Source organism: Lithobates pipiens, unplaced genomic scaffold (assembly GCF_037356315.1).
Source record: "Lithobates pipiens isolate NorthernLeopardFrog02 unplaced genomic scaffold, aLitPip1_a1.2 Scaffold_16, whole genome shotgun sequence".
NCBI classification, from domain to species: domain Eukaryota; kingdom Metazoa; phylum Chordata; class Amphibia; order Anura; family Ranidae; genus Lithobates; species Lithobates pipiens.
In genome coordinates, this window is record NW_027507748.1 from 460,624,873 (window position 1) to 460,639,189 (window position 14,317).

Consider the following 14,317-nt stretch of genomic DNA (forward strand, 5'->3'; position numbering starts at 1 on the left):
GTACCACTGTTTGTGACACTCCCTTGGATGAGCGCAATTCCATGTGAAGCCTGTGGCAGCACCATCTAAAGGCCTGATACTAGGCTGCTTTGTCAACACTTTGATTCCTATACATCCTGCTGACCATGCCATGATATATATATATATATATATATATATATATATATATATATATATATATATATATATATATATATATATATATTATAATTTGTTTGTGTGTTTTTTTGTTTGTTTTTCTGCTTCTTCATGTTATTCATTCTTGTACATCTCCTTAAACTCAGAGGTCAGTGATTGGTAATTAATTTCACAACATGTATTGGATATGGAGATTTACTTATACAATCCTCCTTGTCGCAATGCAACATTGGGAGGGTTATGACATTAATGTTGTATTCGATTTATAGTATGTATCATTATTATAATTATACAGGATTTATATAGCGCAACATTTTACTGAGACACTCAGTTGTCTGTAAATGTCTCTTGGACCTATTGTTGACCAGACCTCTTTTTTCCTGTACCTTTTCTATGATTGTACTCTATTCCTTTTTCTTGTTTTCTTTTCCTTTTATTGGTATGTACTTGTAAAATTGTTAATAAAAAGAGATTATACAAAAAAAAATAGAGCAGCTAGGTAGAAAGGGTGGGCATAGCTGGGCTGTCTTTATTATGGTGGAGGGCAGGGAGGAAGGATGGTTACCATCAACTAAAAGAAGAGGAATCGGCACAAGGGACACATCCTATTAGATGTAAGTTATGTTCAATGTGTTGATTTTTCTGTTTTTAATTGTGGCTACACTTAGGCTTTAAATTGAAGGCACTTAGAGCTACTTGCACCTACAGTACCTTCTGATGCCTTCTAGTAGACCCAAAAGAGGTGCCAAACCCAAGTCTTCTTATGAAATAGCCACTTTGCAAAGTTGGAGTTGTGACCCACCTCTCCCAACTCCTGCTCCTCCATTGGTCTGTGAGATTGATCATCATAGTTCTACACCAGTAGTAAGCTATGAAGGAGCAACAGCTTTACATTAGAGTTTGCTCTTTGCATCATGGATTGTCCCTGGTTTATTGGCTCCTGTGTGTCTTTGAAAAGTTGATTAAGATCCTGATAGACCTCTCTGTGTACCTGCGGTTTACTCATTCTCTCAGTTTTATAACCCTTCTGGAAACTGCAGGGTTTCTGGGCAAACATTTTGGCTGCAGGACGGTTAGGAAATGAATGACTTGGATTGGGCAGGCAGGATGTGCTGTCCCGCAATGTATCATTTTAAGGCTGTGTAGACTTGGGCACTGGATATAGAAGGGCATCCAATGTCCTTGTTTGCAACCGCATTTGCACTGTAATTGAACCACTCCCCACTGTGATAAGGGATGGGCTGGAAAGGGCAAGCAAGCAGCTTATCTTGGTAGACCACCATGGGGATAAAATGCAGTGTTCAGACTGCCATACTGTAAAAACAGACCTACCCACACGTGTTGTACATTTGGTTTAGTACCATTCATAACACCTGATGTTTAGGAGGTGCTTGATAGGGCTGACACCTGCTTGCTGAAAGCCATGTTTTGTTATCTGTGTGAACTGTGAACCAGACCTACTGTAAATGTTCCACGACAAGCACACTCTGTTCTAGCCTTGTTACAGCTTGTGTTTTAGACACAATATATCCAATATTGGCTCTTGGGAATCAGCAGTTGCAGGTACATCACAAACATATATTCAAGAATAGCTGGATAAGTAAAGCCTGATTGTAGGACATTTAGAATAAAGAGCATATCACAGTCCCAGGGTCCTAATGAGTTAGGACTGTGCTTTCTGAGTATCACTGTATACAAAAAAACAATCGGCATCTAGATTTTGTTTCCTGAAGAAACATGGTTATACCATTTATGGGGTTCATGATGGGAACCATATCAGAACTTTGACTGCAATGTACACAAGTGATGAGGATAATGCAAATCAATGTTTTGTTTTTTGGCGGAAGTCCATTTGCCCTTAAGCCCACATTCACATTGGGCCGATTTGACATGTCAAATCGCAGCCTATTGCCGGCAATGGCATTGTCCAAATTGGTGTAACGCCGACTTTGCAGCACCGCAATGATTCCCAAAAGTAGTTCCTGCACTACTTCTGGCAACTTCAGGGGCGATTTCAATAGACCTCTTTGCAGGAACCCACACAGATGTCTCTGAAATCGCTCCCAAAGTTGGACTGAAATGCGAGTTTGAAACCCGCCTTCAGTGTGAACCCAGACTTAGTTTCAAAACATACAATAAATACCCCCTTTGAGGTTTACTGTACTCAGCTGAAGGCTGTTAAATATGTTTCCCACTGAGCATTCCTGTATGGAGGCCCTTAGGTCAATGCATCTCCTTCGCTATCATCAATCACAATTTTTATGTATTTTATTTATGTTTGTCTTGTGATCTTTAAATATATTCACTCCCAAAGTTTTTTGCATACTTTTGTGAAAATGTTCTGTTTTAATATTTTTTTTAAAAAATTAAACAACGTTAAAGTGATCCTGTTATGTCTTTTAAACTGCATAAACTAACACTGGTAATGTAACTGATGCTTTCAAATCCAGTCTAGGTCCGGACTATATACATGGGGTTTGATTTAGGCTCGGTTCACACAGGGGGCGATGCGAGGCGACACGACTTGCCGCGCCGCGACCTGCCGCGACCTCAGCGGCGACTTGCAAATGACTTCTGTATAGAAGTCAATGCAAGTCGCCCCAAGGTCGCCCAAAAGTAGTACAGGAACCTTTTTTCTAAGTCGGAGCGACTCGAGTCGCTCCTCTTAGAATGGTTCCGTAGTACAGAACGGGGGCGACTTGTCAGGTCGCGGCACGGCAAGTCGTGTCGCCTCGTGTCGCCCCCTGTGTGAACCGGCCCTTACTAAAACTGGATAGTGCAAAATCTGGTGCAGCTGTGTATAGAATCCATCAGCTTCCAGGTATTTTGCCAAAGCTTAAAGGAGACAAGCAGATACAATCTGGCAGCAAGAATCAATGAACAACCACAGTGCTCACAGCATAGTGGTAGTTCATTGAGAACTACAATTTGACAGCTGCAAATGATGTCGGTTATTGTAGTGCGTGTACACACAGAGTTGTGTGAATGAATGAATGAATGAATGAATCAGCCCCCTATGACCGCACTGATTTAAAAAAGTGACAGCTAGTACTGGGAACTTCTCTCCGTACTGCTGTCACAGGTTGTGTGGGCATCGGCAGCAGCGGCAAAGGTGACCTTCACCTTTAATTGAACAAGCTGAAGATAGAAGCTGATTGGTTTCTACGCAGAGCTGCACCAAATTTCTCCAGTTTTAGTAAATCAACCCCATGGCCTTGGGTTCTCAGCAAGCAGAGATTAAACGCTGCTCCCTGCCAGTGCTAAATCTCAACCCATGCCATTTGGCTGTCAACCAGCCATGGTTCTTTTTCTTTTTAGCAGAGTAAAAAAGACAACTAGAGCATTGCTTCAATGAATGAATCTTGTAACTGTACTGGTTTTATGAAGGTTAAAAAGATTCATATGTTTAGAACTTCATGTCTTTAGCCTGCTTTAAATCCTTAACATTGAAGAAGATACCAGGTATCATTTGGATAGCTGAGACGACATGCACAGAATATTTTATTCATAGCTTACAGCTATAGTAATCTATTGCATATAAAATGTAGCCAAGCGAATAGAGACATCCAATCTTGTCTCAGAGCAATAATGGCTCAGTCTCCAAGATCAAACCAAAACTTCTGAGCTTTGGAAATGCCTGTCATTTTAGTTGATAGGCTTATGAAGGTGTCTAAAAAAATCACAGTACCAAAGCGCTGAATGCTGCTAACAGAACACCATTTACAGTCACATGATAAATCATTAGTATTGTAATTACCAGGTTCCAGGGTCCAGGCTGATAGCACATTTCAAAGACTAGTATTGGTTAATTGTCTATTTTTGACCATTTAAGAAAACCTTGAGCTTCCTTTAGTGCCTGCTCCTTGAACATGTAAGGTGGAATGGTGGTGTTAGTGGAAATGGGAAAAGTGTGCCTCAGCAATAAACAAATCTGCAGTCCATGTAACTAATGTATATTCTTAGATAAAAAAGTAACCATCTGTATTTATTTCATGTAGTTACTGCTGCAGTAAAAAATAAAAATAAAAGATTGGTGCAATGAATAACCCTGCATGTATCTTCCATCCTTGTTTTATTGTAATCATGTTTTTTCCTTTGTTTTTATTACAGCTTAACATGTCGCCAGTGTCTCTAGCTCGAGCTTATGAACAGGAGTTTAAACAAGACATGATGGCATTGAAGGTAACTTTAGCTGGCATGTTGTAGAGAAAAAGTGCCCATACAGTGCCTTGAAAAAGTAATCCTACCCCTTGAAATTTTCCCCATTTTGTCATGTTACAACCAAAAACATAAATGTATTTTATTGGGATTTTATTTGATAGGCCAACACAAAGTCATAATTAGTAAATGGAGTCCACCTGTGTGTAATTTAATCTCACTATAACTACAGCTGTTCTGTGAAGCCCTCAGAAGTTTATTAGAGAACCTTAGTGAACAAACCGCATCATGAAGGCTAAGGAACACACCAGGCAGGTCAGGGATAAGGTTGTGGAGATATTTAAAACAGGGTTAGGTTAAAAAAATAAAATAAAAATAAAAAAATATCCCAAGCTTTAAACATCTCACGGAGCACTGTTAAGTCCATCATCTGAAAATGGAAAAAGTATGGGACAACTCCAAACCTACCAAGACATGGCTGTGCACCTAAGCTGACAGGCCGGGCAAGGAGAGCATTAATAATAGAAGCAGCCAAGAGGCCCATGGTAACTACGGAGAAGCTGCAGATATCCACAGCTCAGGTGGGAGAATCTGTCCACAGGACAACTTAGTCGTGCATGCCACAACACTGGTCTTTATGGAAGAGTGGAAGAAGGTGATCTGGTCAGATGAGACCAAAATTTTACTTTTTAGCCTAAAAGCAAAACGCTATGTGTGGCAGAAAACGAACACTGCACATCATCCTGAACACACCATCCCCACTGTGAAACAGTGGTGGCATCATCATGTTGTGGGGAGGCTTTTCTTCAGCAGGGACAGGGAAGCTGGTCAGAGTTGATGGTAAGATAGATGGAGCCAAATACAGGGCAATCTTAGTAGAAAACCTGTTGGAGTCTACAAAAAATGTGAAACGGGGCGAGGTTCACCTTCCAACAGGACAATGACCCAAAACATAGTCAGAGGTACAATGGAAAGGTTTAGATCAAAGTATATTCATGTGTTAGAATGGCCCAGTCAAAGTCCAGACCTAAATCCAATTGAAAATGTGTGGCAAGACTCTCCATCCAGTCTGACAGAGCTTGAGCCATTTGTAAAAAAAAGAATGGGCAAAATATTTACTCTCTAGATGTGCAAAGTTGGTAGAGACATACCCAAAAAAATACTTGCAGCTGTAATTGTAGTGAAAGGTGGTTCTATGAAGTACTGACTCGGGGCGACGGCGCCCGAATACAAATGGACCCCACACTTTTCACATATTTATTTGTAAAAAAAATTGAAAACCATTTATCATTTTCCTTCCACTTTACAATTATGTGCCACTTTGTGTTGGTCTATCACATAAAATCCCAATAAAATAAATTTACATTTCTGGTTGTAACATGACAAAATGTGAAAAATTTCAAGGGGTATAAATACTTTTTCAAATGTATGTACCATAAAATAATGGCTGGTGTATAGTTTTGTTTTTACTGTCACATTGCATGTGGATTGCTGCAAAAATACTGCAGTGACCCCTGAAAGTGAAACAATGTGAGTGCATGGTGAAACGGGAGCACAAAATACAGCTCATAATCTAGAACAGGTGCACTGAATTTAAAATTCACGCAGGTACGGTCAGTAAAATTTTCTTCCTGCAGAAGTCTGAATCTCATTTTTGTTCTATGACTCAGATCCTTCACATCACAGCCCTCTTTACATGAGTGTTTTCTGTCCCCTCCTTCACATCAGACTCCTTGTTTCACATCAGTCCCATTCACAACACAGCCCCCCTTACGCCACAGTCCCCCACATCATAACATCCCCCCATCACTGTTTCCCCTTTAATCACAGCCCCCCTTTGCAATCTTAGACCCCTCCCTCATATCACAGCTCACCCCTTCCTCACATCACAATCCCCCTTTGCAATTACAACCCCACTTATCACAGCTCCCCCCTCACATCCTGGTCCACCTTGCAATCACAGACCCCCCTCCTCACATCACAGCCCTCCACATTACAGCTCCCCTCTCACATAATAGCCCCCTCTGCAATCAGACTCACCCTTGCAATCACAAGTGGCGGAAGCGGCCCAACTCTTCACAAGTGAGGAATTGGTTGCTTGGCACACTTCACATCCTAGCAACCCATCACCCGCTTGTTAATTTGAAAGAGTCCACCCAGGTTACTAAGCGGTGTGGCTCCAGTCTGGACAGGACTGTCTCACTCGGTCTGCCATTTGACGCCTGGTCTAGAGACATACTACAGTTAGGACAGCACAGAATCATAAACCACAGGATCAATGTCTAAAAGGTAATTTTTCTCAAGATTAGCAGCAAAGGATTGCAAATTTAGGCCAGGCAAGCAGCACAGGACCATAAATGGTTGAACTGCTAGGCCGAATGCCAGCAGTGCCAAGATGGCACAAGACAGCCAGCAGACAATCGGGGATGAATTTACAAGTCACAGTCACACCAAAAATAATCCAGTCCATTTAATAACAAAAGTACAGATCAGATACAGAAACCGATATGGACAGATGAAGGTCATCTAAAAACACTTTAAAATTATCCTTTTATATATTTTTAGCAAAGGCCCTAGAGAATAAAATGACGGTCGCATTTTTTTAATGTCACACAGTAATTGTGCATTATTTTTTTTTTTTTTTTTTTTTTTAGAAATACAAATTCTAATGCAAAAAAAAACGCAATATATAACCCAAGTTTTGGTAACAGGTAATAGATGATATGGCGAGTAAATAGATACCTTACGTATTGTGGAATGGAGACAAATTACAATACTTAAAAATCTCCATAGGCAAGGTTTTAAACATTTTTACAGGTTACCAGTTTAGAGTTACAAAGCAGGTCTAGAACTAGAATTATTGCTCTCGATATAACGTTCGATGGTGGCGATAGACTTATATGTATTTGTACCACACATAAGGTAAGTATGCGTTTGTCTCTAAGGGCTTTTTTAATTTATTTATTCTGTTGTTCTGAAGTCTGGAACCCATGGACTAGGTTTCCTCCTTTCTGATACTTTGCCAGGCTCTTACTGCAGCTGTGTTCAGTTGTTGGTTGTTTGTGGGTCTTTCTGTCTTTAGTTTTGCCTTCAGTGAAATGCAGAGATCAGGTGATTGACTTGGCCATTGCAGAGTATTCCACTTCTTTTTCTTTCAAAAGCTCCTGGGTTATGTATGCAGTGTGTTTTGGATCATTGTCCATCTGTACTGTGAAGCGCCGTCCAATCAACTTTGCTGCATTTGGCTGAATCTTAGCTGACAGTATATCTCTAAACCATGCAGAATTCATCCGGCTGCTTTTGTCTTCTGTCGCATCATCAATAAACACCAGTGACCCCCGTGCCACTGGAAGCCATGCATGCCCATGCCACCCACCATGTTTTACAGATGACGTTGTGTGCTTTGGATCATGAGCTGTTCCAGGCCTTCTCCACACTTTTTTTTTTTTTTTCTTCCCGTCATTCTGGTACAGATTAATCTTCGTTTCATCTGTCAAAAGATTGCTTTTCCAGAATTAGTCTAGCTTTTTTAGAGGTTTTTTTTTTTTTTGCAAAGTCTAATCTGGCTTTTCTATTCTTCATTCTTATGAATGGTTTGCACCTTGTGGTGAACTCTCTATATTTGCTCATTGTGAAGTCTCTTGATTGTAGACTTTGACAATGATACGCCCACCTCCTGGAGAGTGTCCTTCACTTGTCTGGATGTTTCTTTACCATAGAGAGGATCCAGCAATCATCCACCACTGTTATCTTTCCTGGAAACCCAGGCCTTTTTATGTTGTGGAGCTCCCCAGTGTATTCTTCTTTCCTCGGAGTGTACAAAACTGTTGATTTGGCCACTCCTAATGTTGCTTCTATTGTTTTTCGCATGATGTAGGTTCGCAGCAATAGATTCCAAATGCAAATACCACACTTAGAATCAACTCCAGAACTTTTACCTGCCTTGAAAAAAGGGGAATGGCTGTTTAAGAGCTGTAATTCCTAAATCCTTCCTCCGATTTGGATGTATATACCCTTAAATTAAAATGTGCACTTTCAGGCAATATCCATTATAGAACTATATCTTTATTATGTTTTGGTAAATACTGTACTTAAAAAAACTAAAATTGTTCCTGTATCCAAATATATATGGGTCTAACTGTACACATCTACACTATATACTATGTTCACACAGGAACACTACTGTGTCTGGTTGTGTGTATGCTCAGTGTGAGCAGTTGTAAGGCCTGTTATGACAAACGTTGTCCTAATTTTAATGTGAATTGGTGGAGGTATAACATTTTGTAATTCTTTGTGATTAATAAAGCTGTGATTTTATATTTTCTACCAACCAATCCTTTGTGACTTCCTTGAGGACCTTTTAGTCTTGAATTTTTCTATAAGACCCCTGATCTCTCTTCCACCCTTGAAAGAATCCCATACTTTAAAAAAATTTACATTATGACACTTCTGGCCTCCTAGATCATAGAGGTGATCAGAGATGATCTCTCTTCACCTCCATGCACGAACTACTGGATCGGATCCCGGGCTTCCCGCTGAGACGGGAAAGCCTTATGCCGCATACAGATGACTGGAATTTTGGCCAGCAAAAGACTGAGAGCTTTTCATCAGAAAATGCGACCGTGTGTATGCTCCATCGGAATTTAGCTGGCCAAATTCCCGCCACCAAAAATTTGATAGCATGTTCTCCATTTTCCCAATGGAAAAATTTTCTATTGGAAATTTGGATTGTGTGTGTGCAATTCTGACGCGCAAAAACTCACGCTTGCTCAGATTCAGCTACGAGATGGAAGCTATTGGCTACTAGGTATTGAACTTTCCTCTTCTAGTCCCATTGTACGTGTTGTACGTCACCGCATTCTTGGCAGTCGGAATTTGGTGTGACTGTGCAGGCAAGACAGTTTGAGCGGAAATCCGACGGGAAAACCATCAGAGCTTTTTCCGACGAGAATTCCGATCGTGTGTACATGGCATAAGAAATAACGGCTCTTGGCCGGGGAGGGGGGGGGAGAGACCCCTCCTGCTGCTTCTAAAAGAGATCCAGTGGCTAATCGGCTGCTTGGATTGCTTTTAGGAAAAAGAGAAAAAGAGAATCACTGACTGAAATTTTTAATACCGGGTTATGGCTGATAGCTGCAGCCATAACCCCAGTAAACCACTTCAAACCTGCAACGTATATAAGAGTTTTGCAGTCTTCAAGTGGTTAAAGGCTAAGTTCACCTTTGGAATATGTTACATGTTCCAGCTCCTGCCTCCTCTCCCCTGATTTTGTGATTGAATGAACTACAAGTACCGTTTGCCATGACAGCCGACAGCTTGTAGTTCTCAATGAACTGCAAGGGCGCTGGTGAATGCTCTGTTCATTGATTCTTCCTGCAATTCATTAACTACCTGCCCATATCGAGGGGTACGGGCGGACAGTGTACTGAGAGTCTGCAGGATCTTGGCATTTTACCTGCAATCTGCTGATCGTGAGTGCAAAGCTTTATAGGCTACAGTATAAAAAAATAAAATAAATGCACTACTTTATTTTTTTTATATTATTTTTTTTAAATAAAACCCGCTAAAAATCATAACGTTACAAACTTTCCTTTTTTAATATTGAAAAAGGGCCTTCGCGCTACTATATAAAAAATATATATACAAACAGGGTAAAAATACCTCTCCAACTAATCAGTGTAAGTAAATATAGAAAATATATATAGATGATCAAAAAGTGCAAGTGCAAATATAAGGTGCAAAAAAATGCAGCAAAACCTGATAGTATACATAAACTACCCAATAAAAAGATAAGAGAAAGAAAGTCCTGCGCAAATATGCCAAAAAAATAGTCCTTTGAAAAAGCTAAGTGCTGAATCAATAAACGGATAAATATATATAAAGAAATAAAGCAAAAATATATATTTAAAAGTCCATATAGTGTAGATCACGAGCACCAATGGTGAAAATAAGTGTATAAAAACAGTGGTGTAAATCCCAGGATTAAGGGCTCTCAGAACTCTCACCTCGAAATGAAGGAAAACGAGCACATCAGAGGAAAACTAGCCAACTCCACTCCTCGTCTCCAACCACCAGGGGGGTCCTTTACTGTAGCAGACTACAAAGCGATGGTCTCCATACCAGGCCACTAGGGGGACATATACTGCATGTAAACACTACTGTAGTAGCCAGGAAGATATTCTCCGTGGTATGCGGCTCAAATAAAAATAAAAGATAAGGAGAGAGAAGGAAGGCTCCAATAGTGTAGTAATTAAATTAAAATGATGATTTAATAAAAGAAATACAAATCGGACTCTCACATTAAAAAAAGTAAACGGCAGCACAAGAAGTAAAAATGGTGGTATGGCGTCTTCCGCCAGTCCTACTTCACTTCCGGTACGACGTATGGCCACTCCCTACGCGTTGCATCAATCACGTGACTTCTTCAGAGCCCCGGAAGAAGTCACGTGATTGACGCAACGCGTAGGGAGTGGCCGTACGTCGTACCGGAAGTGAAGTAGGACTGGCGGAAGACGCCATACCACCATTTTTACTTCTTGTGCTGTTGTTTACTTTTTTTAATGTGAGAGTCCGATTTGTATTTCTTTTATTAAATCATCATTTTAATTTAATTACTACACTATTGGAGCCTTCCTTCTCTCTCCTTATCTTTTATTTTTATTTGAGCCGCATACCACGGAGAATATATTCCTGGCTACTACAGTAGTGTTTACATGCAGTATATGGCCCCCTAGTGGCCCGGTATGGAGACCATCGCTTTGTAGTCTGCTACAGTAAAGGACCCCCCTGGTGGTTGGAGACGAGGAGTGGAGTTGGCTAGTTTTTCTCTGATGTGCTCGTTTTCCTTCATTTCGAGGTGAGAGTTCTGAGAGCCCTTAATCCTGGGATTTACACCACTGTTTTTATACACTTATTTTCACCATTGGTGCTCGTGATCTACACTATACGGACTTTTAAATATATTTTTTTTGCTTTATTTGTTCCTTTTTTAATAACCTGTACTATCATGATTTTGACCATTGCAAAAAATTCTAAATAGATCCCTGACCTAGGTTTTTGGATAAATGCAGTCTTCTTAATAACCATTTGAATGCCCCAGCCCTTACCTGAGCATAAATAATCTCTAAAAGCCTCAACATTTCTGCCTGTTTCAAGTGTAAATTGGGTCTGCATCACCTGTCCACAGCTGCCAGTCCATTCTGCCAAAATTTTCGAAGCACACAGTTTGGCACATGCACTGGGTGATGGCAGGGAACTACTACAAAACAACTGGCAGTTTATTGGCATATGTGCCAAGGCAATCTGCCATTATTATGCTAGTGGCTAACACGGGTAGTTGCAAGGCCGTGTTGACAAAAACATGTATTTAGAAAATAAGGTAAGGTGCCATATAGACATCAGTTTTGTGGCGGGGTATTTCTGCTAAATGCAGCACATAGTGTCAATGTTAAGATTTTTCCCTTTGTCATGTTTTTATAGGTTTAATTTTATGGCAGGTGATGTAAGACATTGTTTACAGTGCTCTAAGTTTTTCATAGTTTCTATGACAATGCTCTTTGTAATTCACACTTAAATGGGAGCATCAATGCCTCTCTGGTGCTTCTGAATGTCTTTAAATGGTAATATCAAGTGTTATTACTGATAACATAATTACATTAAGGTGTCATTTTGTTTTGTCGCTCTGTTACATAATTGAATGTTTTTCTATCTTCTGTTTTTCCCAGAAGCAATTTGTCCTCGTTTGAGGTATGAGTAATGTCTTTAACAAGTACAGTTGTTTTTACCAATATCTAGACTTTCTTTCTTTTGTTTTTTTTGATAATAGTAGGAGCCACGGTTCCAAAGTTTGAGTAAGACAGGCCATAGAGAGTGCAAATTTCTTTCCTTGCATGATTTGCATGATTCCCCCATCAACACAGAGCTCCCGGCAGGGGAAGCCGTCACCACTGGGAGAAGGCAGTGCTATAGCAGCCACTAGTGATTTCATCAAAAGTGAATCTGGCAGGCTGGTTGTACCCAAGTTAATTAATCGATCAACTTGGTACCTTCCGCCTGTCCACACATGGTCTGAATCTCAGCTGGTTCCTGCTGAACTGACCAAGTTTCAAACAATCTATTGCAGGCCATGTTTCACTCCACCGAACTGAAACATGTTAGGGGCGTGGCCTGGCTGGAGTCCAGGCTGAGATTGCCACTCGTTCACACAGACCTTCAGCTCTTATTCATAATTTGCATATCCCTGTCCTTGAAAGAATATCTATTTTTCTAAAAGTAATAGGAGTTCCTATGTCAGCCCATCTATTTGTTTAGCAGTTCTTTTTTCTCCCCAGTGCCAAAATTCAAGCTCTGTATGGCATGCTTAAAGCGGTTGTATAGTCAAATTGTTGACTTTAACCTACAGGTAAGCCTATAATAAGGCTTACCTTTAGGTAAAAAAAATATCTCCCAAACCTGTACGGTTTAGGAGATAGTCCCCTCGCAATTAGCCGCTGACTTCAGCGGCGCATGCACACCGGGGATTCTCGGCTGAAAGTCCGGCAGACGCCAGAAGAAAACTCCCGTGCGGGAGTGAGGACATCGCGGCTCCAGCCACTCGTAGCATGAGGAGAGGAGAGTTGATAACTAGCTTGTGTGATAGAGACATCTACACTGATAATGAGCGCACCAGTGCAGCCTCATCAGTGCACATAAGTGAAGGAGGAAATGTATCTGTTTGCTAAATTTTATAACAGACTATGAAAACTTTATTTTTTATCCCATTTTATTAAGTAAAAAAAAAAAAAAAAAACTGTGGTGATTAAATACCACCAAAAGAAAGCTCTATTTGTGTTGAAAAAAAAAATTTTTTTTCATATACTGTAGGTACAGTGTAGCACCTAAATGCAATTGTTGTTTATAGTGTGACAGCGATGAAAGCTGAAAATATGCCTGGGCAGGAAGAGGGTAAAAGTGCCCAGTGTGCAAGTGATTAAAGCATTGTGACAGTTTCGGTCGATGGGTGAGATTTCTGTGCTTGAGTTCTTGGTTCTAAACACCAGCTGTAGTCATTATGAGGGGCTCCCAATCCCTGCAGTATTTTATATAATATGAAGAGTGCAACGTGAGCATGAAAACACAAATGCAGGTAGGAAAAGTAAAACTCTTAGGTGGACAGGGAGAGAAAATAATGGCAGGGAGACCACATTGTTGGAGTATCCAAATTGCATAAGAAGTCAGAGGCTTCTTCAGCCCACCAGGCTCCACCTATAACTAATAACTAAAATAAAATAAAATATTTGGGTATTTTTTTTTTTTTTTTCAGGTACTTCCCCCCACAATATACATGAGAGTTACAGAACACATTCCAGAGATTATATCTTTTGTTCAAAAAATTATTTCCAATGGCCATGCCTATGCTACATTACAAGGTAAGTGTTTTATGGTTTTCTTTTTTTTTTTTCTTTTTTGGTGAACTACATTGAAGTGGGGAATCTACTGTGCATCAGTGGCCAGCACGGGGCAGTGTAGGTTAAAATGGTCATCACTAAAGATAAGGTAATATGAGAGCATTTATTACCATTTTAATATCTTCCTGTCCGGTCTATAGCAGAATGATGGCCAGACGGGGACTCCATTGTCCTGACTGGAAGTCATATGGCGTCTGGCAGAACAAGCCGCTGTGCGTGCAGCATAGAGATCGATGGTGCATTGTGTCCCCTGGACACACCGCATCTCCGATCACGGCAAAGAGCCTATGACGTAGGCTCTTTACCACGTGATCAGCTTTGTCCAATCACAAGTGATCCCAGTATAAATAGGTGGTGTTGGTTATCGGCATTCCTCTATTCACTGATGACAGGGTGTGAGTAGAGGAGAGCCAATAAGTAGCTCTCCTGATGGGGGTCTGTACCCCAGCAGTGATGGCCAATCAGTGCTGCCTGTCAGTCAATCAATGCCATCTGTTATGCCCCCTACACACGATCCAAATATCGTACGAAAACGGTCATCCAAGGAAGGATCGTACGATTTTCGGATCGTGTGT

General features: G+C 40.6%; 1 protein-coding gene across 1 annotated transcript in view; it reads left to right on the forward strand.

Annotated features, from left to right (window-relative positions):
* The window catches only part of CARS2 (cysteinyl-tRNA synthetase 2, mitochondrial), a 127,923-nt gene that overhangs the window by 24,809 nt on the left and 88,797 nt on the right, over window positions 1-14,317 (forward strand). The window contains exons 4-5 of the mRNA XM_077482888.1: window positions 4,249-4,320; window positions 13,598-13,703. Of these exons, the coding sequence (XP_077339014.1) occupies window positions 4,249-4,320; window positions 13,598-13,703 (178 nt within the window). The remainder of the gene's footprint in view (window positions 1-4,248; window positions 4,321-13,597; window positions 13,704-14,317) is intronic.